The sequence below is a fragment of the Lutjanus erythropterus genome, chromosome 3 (genome assembly GCF_056507025.1).
Source record: "Lutjanus erythropterus isolate fLutEry1 chromosome 3, fLutEry1.hap2, whole genome shotgun sequence".
Taxonomy (NCBI): domain Eukaryota; kingdom Metazoa; phylum Chordata; class Actinopteri; order Lutjaniformes; family Lutjanidae; genus Lutjanus; species Lutjanus erythropterus.
In genome coordinates, this window is record NC_139319.1 from 596,357 (window position 1) to 613,344 (window position 16,988).

General features: G+C 40.6%; 2 protein-coding genes across 3 annotated transcripts; both read left to right on the forward strand.

Moving 5' to 3' along the window:
• The first annotated feature begins 612 nt into the window (after positions 1–612).
• spast (spastin) lies at positions 613–9,740 on the forward strand. 2 transcript variants are annotated; one of them, XM_084714533.1, is made up of 17 exons: positions 613–1,025; positions 2,003–2,086; positions 2,422–2,505; positions 2,984–3,070; positions 3,654–3,826; positions 3,901–4,031; positions 4,558–4,651; positions 4,749–4,823; positions 6,250–6,321; positions 6,456–6,531; positions 6,647–6,738; positions 7,129–7,208; positions 7,292–7,334; positions 7,415–7,494; positions 7,680–7,750; positions 8,992–9,032; positions 9,509–9,740. In XM_084714533.1, the coding sequence occupies exons 1-17, from the start codon at positions 716–718 to the stop codon at positions 9,632–9,634; spliced, it is 1,719 nt and encodes a 572-aa protein (XP_084570659.1). In that variant the 5' UTR covers positions 613–715; the 3' UTR covers positions 9,635–9,740. The 2 variants fall into 2 exon arrangements, with proteins under 2 accessions (XP_084570659.1, XP_084570660.1); XM_084714534.1 differs by having other exon boundaries at positions 3,657–3,826.
• Positions 9,741–10,940: 1,200 nt separating this feature from the next.
• On the forward strand, positions 10,941–14,236 carry LOC146329304 (interferon-inducible protein AIM2-like). Its single transcript, XM_084712048.1, has 5 exons — positions 10,941–11,011; positions 11,626–11,847; positions 12,963–13,253; positions 13,368–13,404; positions 13,484–14,236. The coding sequence occupies exons 3-4, from the start codon at positions 12,998–13,000 to the stop codon at positions 13,400–13,402; spliced, it is 291 nt and encodes a 96-aa protein (XP_084568174.1). The 5' UTR covers positions 10,941–11,011; positions 11,626–11,847; positions 12,963–12,997; the 3' UTR covers positions 13,403–13,404; positions 13,484–14,236.
• Positions 14,237–16,988: the final 2,752 nt, after the last annotated feature.

Sequence of the window (16,988 nt, forward strand, 5' to 3'; positions counted from 1 at the left end):
CAAATGTTTTCAAACTCGTCAATAATTGAATTTTAACTCAAATATCTGCTCACAGGCTTTTTGTTAATATTATTCTATTTCTCAGTGTTCCATTTACTTAAACCTAATGAGTTTCTTTTTATTGTTGTATTGTTATAATTTTATTCCTGCATTTTTATTTTATTTTATATATTTGTATTTTTTAAAAATCATTCTTTGCTTGTTTTTATTTGTTTCTTGTCTGTTGTTTTAATTCTTCTGTGTGAAACACTTTGGGCTGCATCTGTTTGGCAGCTGACAGTATTTTATACTTTATGGATAAAAACAAATAAATATAAAATGTAAAAACTGACTCTGACTCTAATATTTCAACGAAATAACAGGAGAAGTTTGAAGCTGCTTTATGCAAATATGAGACTGTTGTTCTGGAAATTAATCCAAATTTGTGTATATTTAATTATATAGTGCATAATTAACGTATTTAAATATATAATTGAATAAAAATCATGATATAAAAATACATATCTTAATGTCAGTGATAAACCTTTTGTCGTTTGTGGCTCAGCGGTGTTCAGCTCTGTGGGCGCAGTAACTCCTCCAGTCCAGCAGGGGGCAGCACCGTGTGGGTTTGTGCTCCGCCTCTAAACACCACAGAAGAAGAAGAGGCGTTCTGAGCCGCAGAAGCAGCGCGTTAATCTCAACTGAACCGGACCGGTGTGCTGTGATATGGACCTGGATGAGTCTGTGGGGCAGACACGGCGGGAGGCGGGCCGGTAGCTCCGCGGCGCCGCCGGACGGTGCCGGTACCGGGAGGCTGGGTGTCCCGCTGGCCGTGTCCTCCCCGCTGCTGGCCGCGCTGTCCCTGCTCCGGTCGTTCCTTTGCTGGCTGTGGAACCGGACCGCGGCCGCTGTCAGGAGAACCGAACCCCGGAGAGCTGACGAACCCGGCGGCGGGAGCCCGGAGCGCGGAGAGCGGGTCAGGAGCCACCACGGGCGGGCCTTCGAGTTCATCTCTGCGGCGCTGAGGATCGATGAGGACGAGCGAGGTGAGGAACCGATGATCAGGACAGCTTCATAGAACCAAACTCCATGATAAAATCTGTCATTTTAACACACTGTATGACACCAAACTCCATGATAAAATCTGTCATTTTAACACACTGTATGACACCAAACTCCATTATAGCCATATTGTCAGCAGATCTGAGGCAGTTACAACTAACAGTTATTTTCATTACTGATTACCTTAATGTTTAAATAATGATGTTGTGTTTAGATTGAAAGACAGATATTAAACTTATATTTTTGTAAAAGGATTCAGTCCACAAACTTTAAAGAGACAGAAGCAGGGCGTCCTCACTTTAGAGAACACGGAACCACATTAGCTTATTGTTTTATTTCAGTCATATTGTCATTAAAATGTAAATCTGTGTGTCTGTTATTGTTCCAACCCAGATTTAATCAACTACAGTACAAAGACAAGATATTTAATGTTCAGACTGATAAACTTAACCAATTGATTAGTGGGAAAATTATTGTCAGATTGATCACCAATTGAAAAATAGGTCCAAACATGTGAAAACAGATGGAGCTCATGTTTGGACTTATTTTTCAGTTGACAGGATTGTGGCAGGTCAGCGCCCTCTGGTGGACGAACTGCAGGATGGAGATATTTCTGCACTGACATAGAACTTGATATAATATCTCTACAGTGTGTTTTTTTTGTACAGAACAAACCAGGTGTTAATCAGAGAGCTTTAGATGACAAAGCTATGCTCGCGGTTTCCACATGTTTCCAGTCTTTATGCTAAGCTAAGCTAACCAGCTGCTGGCTGTAGCTTCATATTAAGCAAACAGACATAAGAAAGGACTCAATCTGAACATTTAACTCTTTCACAATAAAAGCCTCACACAGTTCTCTCTGCTGTTATTCTGCAGCTTCATGCTCTTAAATTTACACACAGTTTTTGGATGAGTGATGTCAGAGTGATGCGGTCATTCTGATTGGCTGGTGTGTTGTCAGGTGACAAGCAGCAGGCGGTGGGCTGGTACCAACGAGGGATCAGCGAGCTGGAGAAAGGAATCTCCATCCAGATCTCAGGGAGCGGTGAGTTCACCGCCGGGCTGCACCAAAATAAAGTTTATTTTGACTGAAACCGTGATACAGTTGGTGGAAATGATCAGTTTTTCATCATAATTTTCATGTTCACTGAAAGAAAAACTAATAAAATGGTGGTGATGTGATATTTATTGAGGTCTGATTCAAACTGGAGGACAGGGTTTTAGTCCAGATTGTCTCTGCAGCTCCACAGAACCTCATTGTTCTCTGGTTCTGTGATCTGGATGTTCCACTCAGACATGTTGTGATTAATTGCACAGCCTCGTGTTGCTGTTTTCCCCAAGATGTTTATTATTATTGTGATGTTTGTGTCTGTCCTCCAGGAGAGACATATGAGCGAGACAGACGGCTGCAGAACAAGATGACCACCAACCTGATCATGGCCAGAGACCGACTGCAGTCTTTAGGTAGACTGATGGTCTCACAGCGTCACACACTGACACACAACGTCTGTCCTCCCTGTCTGTCTGTCTCCATCAGACAGACGGAGTGTCCTCTGTCTGTCCTCTGTCTGTCCTCCGTCTGTCCTCAGTCTGTCCTCTGTCTGTCTGTCCTCCGTCTGTCTCTCTGTCTGTCCTCTGTCTGTCCTCCGTCTGTCCTCAGTCTGTCCTCTGTCTGTCTATCCTCCGTCTGTCCTCAGTCTGTCCTCCGTCTGTCTCCTGCCTGTCTCTCAGTCTGTCCTCTGTCTGTCCTCAGTCTGTCTCCTGTCTGTCTCTCAGTCTGTCTCCTGTCTGTCCTCTGTCTGTCTCTCTGTGGTTGTCTGTAGTAGTTTTGTGTCTGCAGAATAAAATCGTCTCAGGTCACATGACCTCCAGCAGCTCGAGTCGTTCATGTTTGATTTTTGTTGAACATTTTCCTCTTGTATTTTTATTTTTGTTGTTTCAGTCGAGGTTCTCTCAGGCTCCGGAGCTCGGACAGATGTTTACACAGACAGCTCTAACCCCGCCTACCACGCCGCTCACCTGCGCTCAGGTGCGTCCTGCTGGGCTTCACAAATAATGTCCTCCCAGAAAAAAACCCTTTTAAATTCATTAATACCAACGCTGCCCGTGAAGACGTGTGAGAAGCAGCACGTGTCTCAGTGTTCAGGTTGATCTCTCACTGCGTTCATGACGACTTTGAGAAAATGATCCTTTTCAATAAAAATTAATTAGCACATAAAATCCAAACTGATCGATGAATCAAAGTTCCTTTGATAACTTTCGATCAGTGATGCCTGTAGATGATGTCACTCATTTCCAGGACGTTTGGACCAACAGTCTGTGATGAGTTCATGAGAGAAAAAGTCATTAAAGTTGACATTTTTAAAGCAGAAGACTAATTTAGAAAAGATGCAGATGAACTGAGCTGTTTTCAAATGTCATGTTTGTTTCAGCGCCACCTTCAGGTCACTGAGCGTCAGTTTCATTTTAGTGAAATTACATCTTTTGTTTTTTGCTGCATGAAAGTTTTTAGTGAAGAAAAAAAGTGTGTGTGTGTGTGTGTGTGTGTATGTGTGTGTGTGTGTGTGTGTGTGTGTGTGTGTGTGTGTGTGTGTGTGTGTGTGTGTGGTCAGCAGGTGGCGTCGTCTCCAGAAAGAGAGACTCTGTGAATCCGCCTCCTTCCAGTCGTCCAAAGCACCTCCTGAAGACGGCCTGTTCTTCTTCCTCGTCTTCCTTGGCGGGCGTCCACCGCTCCTCGGCGCCGAGCTCCCAGCGCCTCCCTGCCCACGCTGCCAGCAGCAGTAAGGTGTGTTTACGGTCTGTGTCAGAGGTCAGAGGTCATGTGATGTTCTGAGGGACTGACACAAACACTTCCTGCAGGGGAGAACGAGTCGTCACAGCGTTAAAGTCGGTTCACCGACCTCGACGCCGCTGAAGAAGAGAGACGCAAAGAACCTGAAGAACGTAGACGGGAAGCTCGCCAACCTCATCCTCAACGAGATCGTAGACAGGTGAGCGACGTCAGCATGAACATGGACGGGTTCCACACACACAGGTGGATTAAATACCAGAGCTCTTCTTCTGACATGCAGACGTTCCACCTGAAGAAGTTCCCCCTTCAGCAGCACTGTCCTCCCTGGGCTTTAGCTCCGCCCAGACGTCTGTGATTGGTTTAAAGAAATGGACACTAGTCAGTGTGTTTGTGTAGCTGTGGAGAGACGTCTGACTGTTCTCATGACTTTAAGACTGAATATCACAGAATTAATTACACATTCTTTTTTTTTAACTTCGATTTTTTTGAATCTTTTTTTTTTTGGCAAAAAAACAAAAAACAAAAAACAAACAACTTTATTATCCATGAATTTCTACCTGTTATATTTAAACTCGGTTCACTGTGAGGTCCAACATTTTTATTTTGATGAAACTGGAGAATTTTTGACATTTTAGCTGAAAAACTGTCTGAAGAGAACTGATGCTGGTATTGATCGTGTATCTGTTCAGGTTTATTGGTCGTATTGATCCTGTGTGTGTTTGCAGCGGCTCGCCCGTCAGCTTTGAAGACGTTGCCGGTCAGGATTTGGCGAAACAGGCGCTGCAGGAGATCGTCATCCTGCCGGCGCTGAGACCGGAGGTGAGTTCAAGAACCGTCGGAGAAACGAAGCTTTTATGTTTGAAATGAAAGAAGAAACTTTCTGTTTGTTCTTCTGCAGTTTTTTCTTCTTCTGTAGTTGTTTACAGGACTGCGTTCTCCAGCCAGAGGACTTCTTCTCTTCGGTCCCCCCGGCAACGGAAAGACGATGCTGGTGAGTCTGAGAAACATGAGGAAGAAAATCGACTCGTGATGTCTTCTCACATCTCACTGGTTCATGTCGGTACATTTAGTTTTTATAAATTATTACTGAGAACAAAGTAAAATGACTCAAATTACATTTTTATCACCAATAAATAAAAAAATAAATATCAGATTCACTTCTGACACATCGGAGCAAAACATCTCCAGAGATGCTAACATCATCAAGCTAACCTGCCGGTGTTCATCGCCGCTCAGCTCGTCTGTAACGTCCGTTAAATATCACGATGGTTTTTTTTGACCGGGCCGGTTTGAAGTTTTTCAGGGACCTCGTGTTCCTCATCTTTTGAAAATTGAGTTTAATAAACATAAAGAAAGAAAATTCTTCCTAAAGAAGTTTCCACTTCTTCGTTCAGTTTTTCAGACGGTTTAGCTCCTGTTTTTTTCGGCGTTGAGGATCTTCCTGTCAAACTACAAACACAAACCAGCCCCAACAGGAAGTTGTGATGTTCACATAAATTCAACCAATCCTTGTCAGTTCTGCGCAAATTTGCAATTTCATCCAAACTCTACAACTTCTCTGCAAATTTGACCAATCAGTGCAGCTTCCTGTGAGTTCCACCAATCACAGCAGTCGCTGGTACAAACACACACACGTCACACACGTTCATCTCAATGAAGCGACTCTGTGTTTTAATATTTCCTTTATTGTATTTCTATAGATTTATTTTGTTTATCATCATTCTGTGCACATATTAAAATCATTCTGTTGCTTCTTTGTGTAACACCTCCAGGAACAAACTGACTTTGAGTTTTAATAACTTCTACAAAACAAAAGAAAACAGCTGCAGTTTTCTCTTGTTCCTGTGATTTCAGTTAAAAAAACACGCTTCACAAGTTTTTGGAAAAGTTGCTGTGAAATCAGACATTTTGGTCTCCAACAACAAAAAATGTTTAGGCCACAACGATCCCAAAACAAAAGACCCACAAAATCCTGGAGGGGCTGAGAAACGTCCATCTGAACCAGATCAAACCGGTTGAGAAACGTCCATCTGAACCAGATCAAACCGGCTGAGAAACGTCCATCTGAACCAGATCAAACCGGTTGAGAAACGTCCATCTGAACCAGATCAAACCGGTTGGAGGTGAAACTTGTTCTGACACTCGAAGCGGATCAGGACGTCCTCGTTTAGGAAAACTGAACCAATCAGCCGCTCGCTCCTTCACGCCTCCTCCAGTTAAAGAAGTGCTGTGACCTCTGACAGCGTTAATGTTGCCATGGTTACCAGGTGGGTGGAGGATGAATGTCAGACGGTGATTAAACTTGAGCTGAACTACGTTACGCTGGCTACCTGCCAGCCAATCAGAGCAGAGTATCCACTCAGACTGTGGTGTGAATAACATTTAAAGTTTTGACTTTTGTTTTTTTTCTCCTCCAGGCCAAAGCTGTGGCGTCCGAGTCCAACGCCACCTTCTTCAACATCAGCGCCGCCAGTTTGACCTCCAAATACGTCAGTCTGAAAACTACAATCAGTCAAAGTGATCCTGATCAGATGATTGGATGGTGACAGGATCAATTATCTGCACTGATGGTTGTGTGTGTGTGTGTGTGTGTGTGTGTGTGTGTGTGTGTGTGTGTGTGCAGGTGGGTGAAGGAGAGAAGTTGGTCCGAGCTCTGTTCTCTGTGGCCAGAGAGCTGCAGCCCTCCGTCATCTTCATCGGTAACTCCTCCTCTAAATTACTGGTTCTCAACCTGTGGGTCTGGCCCCTCCTGGAGGTGTGATGATGATGATGATGATGATGATGATGATGATGATGATGTCTGTCTGTCTCCAGATGAAGTCGACAGTCTGCTGTGTGAGCGGAGGGAAGGCGAGAACGACGCCAGCCGACGCCTCAAGACTGAATTCCTCATCGAGTTTGATGGAGTAATTTATTAGATTATAGATTATAGAATATTATTCATTTAATTAATAATAAATTGATTAGTTCAGATTATTAAAGATGTCAGCAGACCAACAGCTCCTGTGTTCTGTGAACTGAAATCACTGATATTTGTCTTAAACTGTCAGAAGAGTCTGACAGAAAGATAAAGACGTGAAAATATTATAAATATAATTTACACTTAAAATGATTTAGATGTTTTTAAGTGTTTACATTAAAAAAAGGAAGGACATCATATTTAAAGAAAAAAGTCATGAAAAACAAAAAGCAAAAAAGTTGTTTAGACAACAAAGTGTTTTAAAAAGTTTTCATATTTATAGAAAAAGTCTTGATCTTTAGAGGAGAAAGTTTAACAGGCGGTCCTCCTGGTCCAGGTCCAGTCTGGAGGAGACGAGCGGGTTCTGGTGATGGGAGCCACTAACAGGCCTCAGGAGCTGGACGAGGCTGTTCTTAGGTCAGGTGAATCTAAAACACCTCTGTCTTCCTGTAGGTGGCAGCAGCCGCTCACCTTTGCTTTCATTTGTTTTTCCTTCGCAGGCGTTTTGTTAAACGCGTGTTCGTGACTCCACCTGCCGAGGAGGTGAGTTCATCCTCCTGCAGACGTTTAGAACACGTGAAATCTCTCAGGTCTGTCTGATGTGACGCTGCTGCTGTTTTCAGACTCGCTTCAGACTGCTGAAGAACCTGCTGGAGAAACACAGGAACCCGCTGACACACAGAGAGCTGAGTCAGCTGGCCCGGTCAGACATCCAATCATTCATCAATCACTCTTCTCTGATATCAAATGGACCAAACAGCTAATCAGTCAATCAAGGAAGTGATTGATCAATTAATCAAAAATGAAAATTGTGTTAAAAAACACATCCAGCAGAGGGCAGTGATTTAAAACAACTTCCCGTTTCTGTCTTGTTTCTGATTGGTTTAGAATGACAGAGGGCTACTCAGGCAGTGACCTCACCTCATTGGCTAAAGACGCCTCGCTGGGACCAATCAGAGGTGAGATACAAGATTAAGGTTTTTTACAAATTTCAGCAGAGCCGGTCGGTCCTGAAGTTGCACAGAGCCGTGTGAGGTACGTACCTTCCTTCCTGTTATGATGTCATCGTCGTCGTTAGCGCCGCTGTGCTTCAGACTGTAATGTTTCCCCATCGATCGTCTGCAAATCACAAATATTGTTTTCAAACTGAGGTTTCAGACAGATTAATGAAACTCGCACTGATTGAATATGATGGTAAGGAGCTTCAGACACAGTCAGTGCTGTTGGCTAATGCTACTAAAATGCTAAGCTAACCAGGACAGCTATCACAGTTAACAGCCCAGTTATCTTTAACAACGTATCCAGAAGATGTCAAAGTGGGCAGTGCCTCATGTTGTCCATTAAAGGTTAAGTTACAATGTTTAGATGTTAGCTGCATGTGTGCTAACATTAGCTTCTGTAGGCATGCTAATGTTAGCTGAAGGTGTGCTAATGTTAGCCTCTGCAGGCGTGCTAATGTTAGCTGCATGTGTGCTAACATTAGCTTCTGCAGGCATGCTGATGTTAGCTGCAGGTATGCTAACATTAACTGCAGGCATGCTAATGTTAGCTGAAGGTGTGCTAATGTTAGCTTCTGCAGGCGTGCTAATGTTAGCTGCATGTGTGCTAATGTTAGCTTCTGCAGGCATGCTAATGTTAGCTGCAGGTGTGCTAAAGTTAGCTTCTGCAGGCATGCTAATGTTAGCTGCAGGTGTGCTAGCATTAACTGCAGGCATGCTAATGTTAGCTACAGGCGTGCTCACGTCAGCTTCTGCAGGCATGCTAATGTTAGCTGCAGGTATGCTAGCATTAACTGCAGGCATGCTAATGTTAGCTGCAGGTGTGCTAAAGTTAGCTTCTGCAGGTGTGCTAATGTTAGCTGCAGGTGTGCTAACGTTAGCTGGAGGTTAGCTGGACTTATGGTTGGGGTTAAAACATTATTGTATCAGTGTTTTTGTTTTTAAGATTTAAAGTTTGTTAAGATAATTTAATGATGATTATTCATTTTTGCACAAATGAACTCTTTCAAAGATTTATTGATGAGGTCTGTTGTGAATCAGGTCATGATGGTTTGCTGTTTATAAAAAATGAGTCTAAAATATGAAATGTAACACTGTGATGTTCTGATGGAAAAAACAAAGGTTCTCAGGACGGAGAACGTTGCTGTTGTTCTGCTTTTTTTTCCTTCTTGTTTAGATGAAGTGTGTTTGTGTTTCTGCAGATTTGTGTCCAGAGCAGGTGAGGAACATGGAGGCCAGCGAGGTGAGTTCTCTCCGTCCCGCCGTCACTCCTGTTTGTTGTGATCAACTGACCTGCAGCTCGTCTCTCATCCTGCTGGATCCATCAGCTTCATTTTATCTATCAATTAACGATCAATTGAAATTTTATTGAAATTGCATTGCGGTCGCATCAGAGCTCAGATTCTACAGATGTAAGAAAATATCTTTGTATGTCTGGAATTAATGATTATTTTCATTATCAGTTAATCTGTCAGTAAGTTTTAGGATTAATTGATTAGTTGTTTGGTCCATAAAATGTCAGAAAATGGCACATTCAAGAAACTTCCAAATAAGGTCAAAGGTCAGATCAGAGGTCAGTATTCAAGTAGAAACAATAATCTGACGTAAAGATATAAAACCCTTCAGCTGTTTTAGTTTTTTTGGTGCCACATAAATAAAGTTATGAAATGAAAGTATAAATGCAGATGTGTTTGTTGACGGTGTGTTTTCTGTGTTCAGGTGAGAAACATCAGTTTCAGAGACTTTGTTGAGTCTCTGAAGAAGATCAAGAGGAGCGTCAGTCCACAGACTGTGGAGCTTTATGTCCGCTGGAACAGAAACTACGGCGACACGGCGACTGTATGACCTCAAACACGATCATTAGAGAAAAACCTCATTTTCAATCAGCACTGTTTGATGTACCTTTGCATGAATGTTTGTACAAAATAAAATAAAGAAGCGTCATCTCTTATCTTTAGTTTCTTTCATGGATTCTGAGGTTTTTGTAGCAGCGAGGAGGAAACATCCACATCATTCACTGGTCGACTGAAACCTGGATACACAACTGAGTTCTTAAATGTCCTGTCAGGGTTTTGATCAGACATTTGCAAACTTTCCAATATCTATATATTTTTTAATATTTAATTAATATGTTCCCACTAATCAATCAGTTGTTAAAGTTGCAGTAGTTGTTAAATGACAAAAACGGGTGAAAAATGAATTCTGTCACAGTCAGTTTAAAATTAGGTCCAAACGTGAACCTTGACGTCTGTGTGCTCCGCCTGTTTTCACGTTTGCTTTCAGACCATGAACTGCACCAGGGTCAGTTTGGAAGCAGACTGAGACCTTTTCAAGTGGTCTTAGTCCAGTTGTTTGGTCTGTACCAGCTGAGTCTCTTCAGAAGTCCAAGCTGAAAACGGTCTGGAAGCAGTTTTATTGATCTGTCTGTACTGCAGCAGTCAGTCCCTCCAGGAAGTCGTGACGTTGCCATCACAAAACCGTCTAAAAACATAACAACATGCTTTGCAACTTTTTCAGAAAAGCTGCTGTGAAATCAGACATTTTGATCCTTAATAATCCCCCAAAAGCCTGATTAACTGATTAATGCACAGACCTACATTAAGTAACCAGCAAGATAAAGTTAGTGTGCAGGAATATGTTTGTGTTGCTTGGCAACAGTCCAGTCCAGTGACGGAACAGCAGCTCTCCCTCCTCTGTCATTCTGCTTTAAATCTGTTGGTTGTGTAAAACTATCAAGTTTTATTTATAAATGCAATCATACATATTATTCATAATTCCATATTAGTCAGAACAGGAAGTGCTGGTTCGACATGAGACGACAGTCAGTCAGTCACATTTAAAGAGTCTTTAAAGAGGATTTACAGTCAGCAGCTGATTCTGTGTCATAACAGTTAACAGAAAAAAAAAGACACTGGTTCATTTTTTCTCGTGAGAAAGTCAGAGGAGCAGAAATGAAACCACACTTCGCTGGTGACGTGACCAAACACAGACTATCTGCTGACACTTCTGAGCACAGGACGCTGCGATACGCTGACCTCTGACTTACAGAGGCTGACTGACCACCAACTGTAGGACACACACCCACACCTGACCGACCTGGGTTGGTCCCGCCTCGACTGAGGGTGTCTTGTGATAAAACACCCAATGACATCGCAGGTGATGACGTGTCGCACTGCTAGCTTCATCTTCATGGTGGTGACCTCCAGGAAACCCCCTCCTCAGGTGAGTATAGTGCTTTTCAGTCAGTCGTGTTACTCATACAGTGCAAAACTGTTTAGTTAGTTTAGTTACTCCAATCTTTTTAAACAGAAAAAAACTGATACCTGACGTTTCCTGAAGCATTCAGACCTTTGACTTCCTCAGTATCAAACAACAAACTGTTTGTGTGCAGCTCCTGCGTCGACTTCCTTCAGCCCAGTCTGATCATTCAGTTTAAAGTTTTTGCTCTAATATGCATTTTATCACGCCTGTAGACGCATATCTAAAAATACTGAGTTGATTGATGAGGAGAAAAATAATTCAAACTTTCCTGAAACATAAACCGGAAGAATCTCTGACAGGAGCACAGAAGTAATTTACAGTAATTATCATCAGAATATGGCAGAAATGTCATATAATATTCATCAGTATGTTTTGTGTATATGTGTATAATCTTCTGAAAATAAGAATTGTGTTTTTGTAACCTCAGAATGAACCGTTCATATCTGCAAAGGGAGCAGCTCCTCTTCCATGTTTCTACAGTAGCCCAGAAAGGACAAACAGAAAGGAATCAGTATGGACAGAAAGAGCTATAACTCTCAGATAATCTGAAAAAACTTTTGAACTTATCCTTTAAGGTGCAGTAAGCTGTGGTAACCTGAAGGCTCAGGCCTCCTGTCAGAGCAGAGACTTTCCCGTGTGAAAGTCAGCAGAGCTGCAGAGGTCATAACCACACTTCATGACATGACACAGCGAACATGTCACGTATTTTTCAGCTTATAAAGACGTCACAGATTCATTTCTCTCAGTCTGCAGGAGAAACATCGAGACTTCAGTGAGAGAGAACCGCTTCTGTTTCTGTGAGTAAATATAAATATATTTGCTGTTCGGTCACAGAATTTACACACGTTTATCTTTTATCATGTCGATAACTGAAACTAGAGGAGCTCATTCAGTAGAGTGCAGATCTCCACCATACAAACCAAAAAGAATATTCTGAATCAACTCCTTGGTGATCAGTAACTGTAATTTAATTACATAAACTTTCTCAGTATGGATTACAGTAACATTTATTTTGTAATTTCATTACATGTAACTAGTTACACAGTACTCCTGGCAGTTATTGCTGACTTGTGACCCAGACTGCTCAAGAGGAGTGAGGAGTCAGCGTTCACTTTTGGTTATTTATAGGTTTTATATATTGCAACCATGTGAGGTCCTTAAACATACAGTCCTAAAAGGACAAATGATCACACAGAGAAATGTGTTATCAGACGTTATCAAACATTATCAAACGTTATCAAACATTATCAAACATTATTAAACATTATCAAACGTTATCAAACGTTATCAAACATTACTAAACATTATCAAACGTTATCAAACGTTATCAAACATTATCAAACGTTATCAAACGTTATCAAACATTATCAAACATTATCAAACGTTATTAAACATTATCAAACATTATCAAACGTTATCAAACATTATCAAACGTTATTAAACATTATTAAACATTATCAAACATTATTAAACATTATCAAACATTATTAAATGTTATCAAACGTTATCAGACGTTATCAAACATTATTAAACATTATCAAACATTATCAAACGTTATCAAATGTTATCAGTCGTTATCAAACGTTATCAAACGTTATTAAATGTTATCAAACGTTATCAGACGTTATCAAACATTATTAAACATTATCAAACATTATCAAACGTTATCAAACGTTATCAAACATTATTAAACATTATCAAACATTATCAAACGTTATCAAACGTTATCAAACATTATTAAACATTATCAAACATTATCAAATGTTATCAGTCGTTATCATTCTCCTGAGTTTCTCAGTCACTTCAGACAGATACAGAATTATAATTATTCCCTCAGACAAACTTCAGGTGTCAAAACAGCAACAATGTTTGATAGAAATACTGACAAACTATAACACAACTGACTTTTCAGGTCGCAGTATTCTCTGATTTCTTCTCTGAGCCAAAATGGTAAGAGAGAAGCTCTTGAACACTCTGGACCAACTCGGAGACGAGGAATTTAGACGTTTCAAGTGGTTCCTGAAAGAGGAACGCCTGAAAGACAAGTTAACCATCCCAAACAACAAGCTGGAGAGTGCAAGAACATTTGAGATAGTTGATCTGATGATCCAGACCTGTGGAACCGATGATGCTGTGTTTGCAACCATGTGGGCTTTAAAGAAGATAAAAAGGAGAGATCTGGCAGAGAGTTTGGAATCAGAAGGTCAGTCAGTCAAAGTAAACATACAGTTTCAAATGTCACGAGACTCTGAGCTACTTCAGCCTGCTACGTTAATCTTCTGATCTTCATTAATCACATTATTCCTCTTTGTTTCAGTGGGTGACGATGATGATGATGACGACTCAGACTAAAGGTAAATTTGAAATAGTTTATCAACATGTGATTTTGCTTTGTCTTTTGTTAATGTGAAACATTAATCTTATCTTTTCTAGAGGACTGAATCATTTCTAAAGTCCCTCCAGAGACACATCACTGCTGTCCTTCAGCAGCTTCACTCACTTCCTGTCAAACACCACATTAAGACCCTTCATAACCTTCAGTGACCTTGCTGTGTCTTCATAGTCCACCATGAGATCCAGAGTCTTCAACTTTCACTTTATTTTGTTCATTTTATCCTCACTTTTATTGTTTTAAATGATTTTATTTTTCTGCATTCATGTTCTGCACTTTGTGTTGCATTTTATGCATGAATTGTGCTTTATAAAGTTATTTTTCTTATTATTTATCATCATTATTATCATTATTCAACGAATAGTCTAGAAGTGGCTCTGATGAAAATTGAAACTTAACATGAGAAAACAAACATATTCTGTATCTTACTAATCTAAATTATTACTGATTAATTGATTGTTGGTGTTTTTAATTATCAGTTAAGGAAAAAGTGCAGCAGAGGAGAGGAAGAACAACTTCAGCACAAATTAAACATCAATGGTTGAAAAGTAACTAATATTCTGAGTAGTTTTTCACAAGAAATACTTTGTACTTTTACTTATTTTTCTTTCTAACACCAGAGTAATATTCTTATATATAGAGTAATATTTTAGTACTGTAACAGTTTTTGTACCTGAGTACAGATTTTCTTTCCACCACTGATTAAAACACACTGTCAGACTCTGATTCTGCTGACTTTGACTTTTGTTTATTGTACATTTTACTTGTTGTTTTTATGAATCCACCTCTAAATAAAATGCATTATCATTATTATTATTATTATTATTATTATTAGGCCTTTCTACTGATGCAGCTACAGTAAAATAAAGCCACTTGATGCAGGTTAGTGTCCCACAGTGTAACTGTGTGTTGGACAGAGACGACGTCCTCAGGACCAGAACTGACAGCAGCATCACACTTTGGACGCGGGGCTTCAAACAGAAATACAACACAAAAACAATACCTTCATTATTATAATATTTCAGTGTCGCTGCAGTGATCAGGGCTGTTTTAACATATTTACCTTGATGTGTTTTAGCTGCTGATAATGTACAAACATCAAAGTTAAAAAGTAACTAATACTCTGAGTAATCTTCAAGACAAGCAGTTTTCTAACATCAGTACTTTTAGTTGTACTTGAGTAATATTTTAGTAATGTAACAGTACTTGTACTTGAGTACAGGAGAGACGTTGGACAGACAGACTGTCCTCAGATGTGAGACGGTGTCACAGTGTGAATTCTGCTCAGTCTCGCAGTTTGTCCAAACAGATTTGACATCAAACCTGTCAGTGTTCATCAGTTTCTCACATGAATATTTATATTTAGTGGAACGAACAGTTTGAATGTGACGTGATCACATGACAGGAAGCAGGCCGACTGACTGTTTCACACCTCAGACTGTTTCTGGATCTCTGTGAATGTTTTAGTTTGTGGACTGACCGCAGCCACAAAGAATTATAACTGCTCTGCTACATATCTGTGCATCTTTGAGACCACTGGTGTCCAACCTGCGGTCCACGTCCCCCTCAGGAGGGCGCCATTATTCACTGGGGGTCCCTGAGACTTTGTCTGCTCTGAAGTCAGATTTACACATGTCGACTAAAATCACAGATATCACAGTTTCATACTTTAAACCCACTTTTTTATAAATGATGAATCTATCGTGACCTGATTCATAACAGACCTCATCAATAAATCTTTGAAAGAATTAATTTGAACAAAAATTAATGTTCCTGACCATTAAGTACTGAAATAAACTTTAAAAAGTTTTGCTGACCTGTAATCTTTAGTTGAGATAATTTACTTTTCTTCTTTAGATAAACTTTGAGTGTTTCAGAAACAGTTCAGAGTGAACTGTGAAGATGATTTGTCTTTATTTAGGTTCCTGAAAAATAAACAGTTTGAATTGAAGATAATAAAATATCAACCAGAATTATTCACTTTCACATCAACAAGTTTATTCAGTAATTTTTAAAATATGATTTCAATTTTTGGTGATTCATTCATTTATTTTCTGTAACTGCTTATTCCTGAAGGGTCGCAGGGGGTGGAGTCTATCCCAGCTGACACTGGGTGAGAGGCGGGGTTCACCCTGGACAAGTCGCCAGTTCATCACAGGACTGACACACAGAGACAGACGACCACTGACACTCACATTCACACCTACAGACAATTTAGTCACCAGTTAACCTGCATGCATGTCTTTGGACTGTGGGAGGAAGCCGGAGAACCCGGAGAGAACCCGGAGAGAACCCACGCAGACACGGGGAGAACATGCAAACTCCACACAGAAAGACCCTGATCCAGCTGGAGGATCGAACTCAGGACCTTCTTGCTGTGAGGCGAATTTTTGGTGATTTTAAAATTCAAAGTTGATCTAAAGAGAAGAAATAAATGATTTGGACTCAAAACTCAAAATGTTCTTAACTGTTTTGTTTTTACAGTGCAGGACATTTTAGTCTCCTTCAGAAATACGACTAAATCAACTTATTAAGGCAGAATGAACATTTTCCTCTCCAGACAGAACGACGCCCTGAACCTTGAGAACATAAAAATTCAAGTGTTTTCCACACATTGATGTGTTGGTGAGGATGAGTGTGGATCAGCTGCTCTGTTTGGTTAAATGAAGCAGATTTCTCTGAAACGTCCTGCTCTGATGATGAATCTTTATTCACCCCGTGACCTTTCCTTTAGCGCCACCTTCAGGATCACAGTAAAACTGCAGGAGTTTTCATGCACGTTGTGAAAAGAGTTCAGTCTCGACCTGTTAAAGCTCAAATCTGCGACTCAGATGTGGAGCCAGGTTCCCCCCTCGGGTTCCTCCCCGAGCGTCAGCAGCAGCAGCAGCTGAGTGGGAAAGCAGAACAGAGCTGAAAGAACGTCTCCTGGAACCCACCGCTGCGGGGTGGAGGGTGTGTGTGTGTGTGTGTGTGTTGGGGGGGGGGGAGTCAGCGTCAGCCAGTAAACTGGGCTAATTTAATTCATCCATATGCATTTCCAGAGCATCCTCTCATCACTTTTTAATGTGATCTTCCCATAAAAAGCTCAGCCCAGATAAAAGATGGGTCATTAAGATCAGAGCGTGAACTTCACTGCTGTTCTACTAAAGAACCGTTCCACGCCCTCCCCCACAAAGAAACAGAACGTTTTATTTATAACCAGTGCCTCAAAAAAAACAGAAGCCAATGATTTTCAAAAACTTTTCAACTTGTATCCAATAGAATCCAGAACAAATTTAACTAAATGATTATTGGAAAAACTATTTCCAGATTGATCAATAGTTAAAAAAATATTTTTGGATCTATAACTGGATTAATTTTTCACCATTTTTTTTTTGGACATTTTATTGACCAAACAACTGATTGATTAGTAGAAAAGCAATCGACAGATTGATCACCAGTTAAAAAATAAATCCAAACATGTGAAAAGAGGCGGAGCTTACAGACGACATCATCAATCATAAATAAAAAGAAAAATCAACAGAGAAACAGTTTCAAATCAAATGT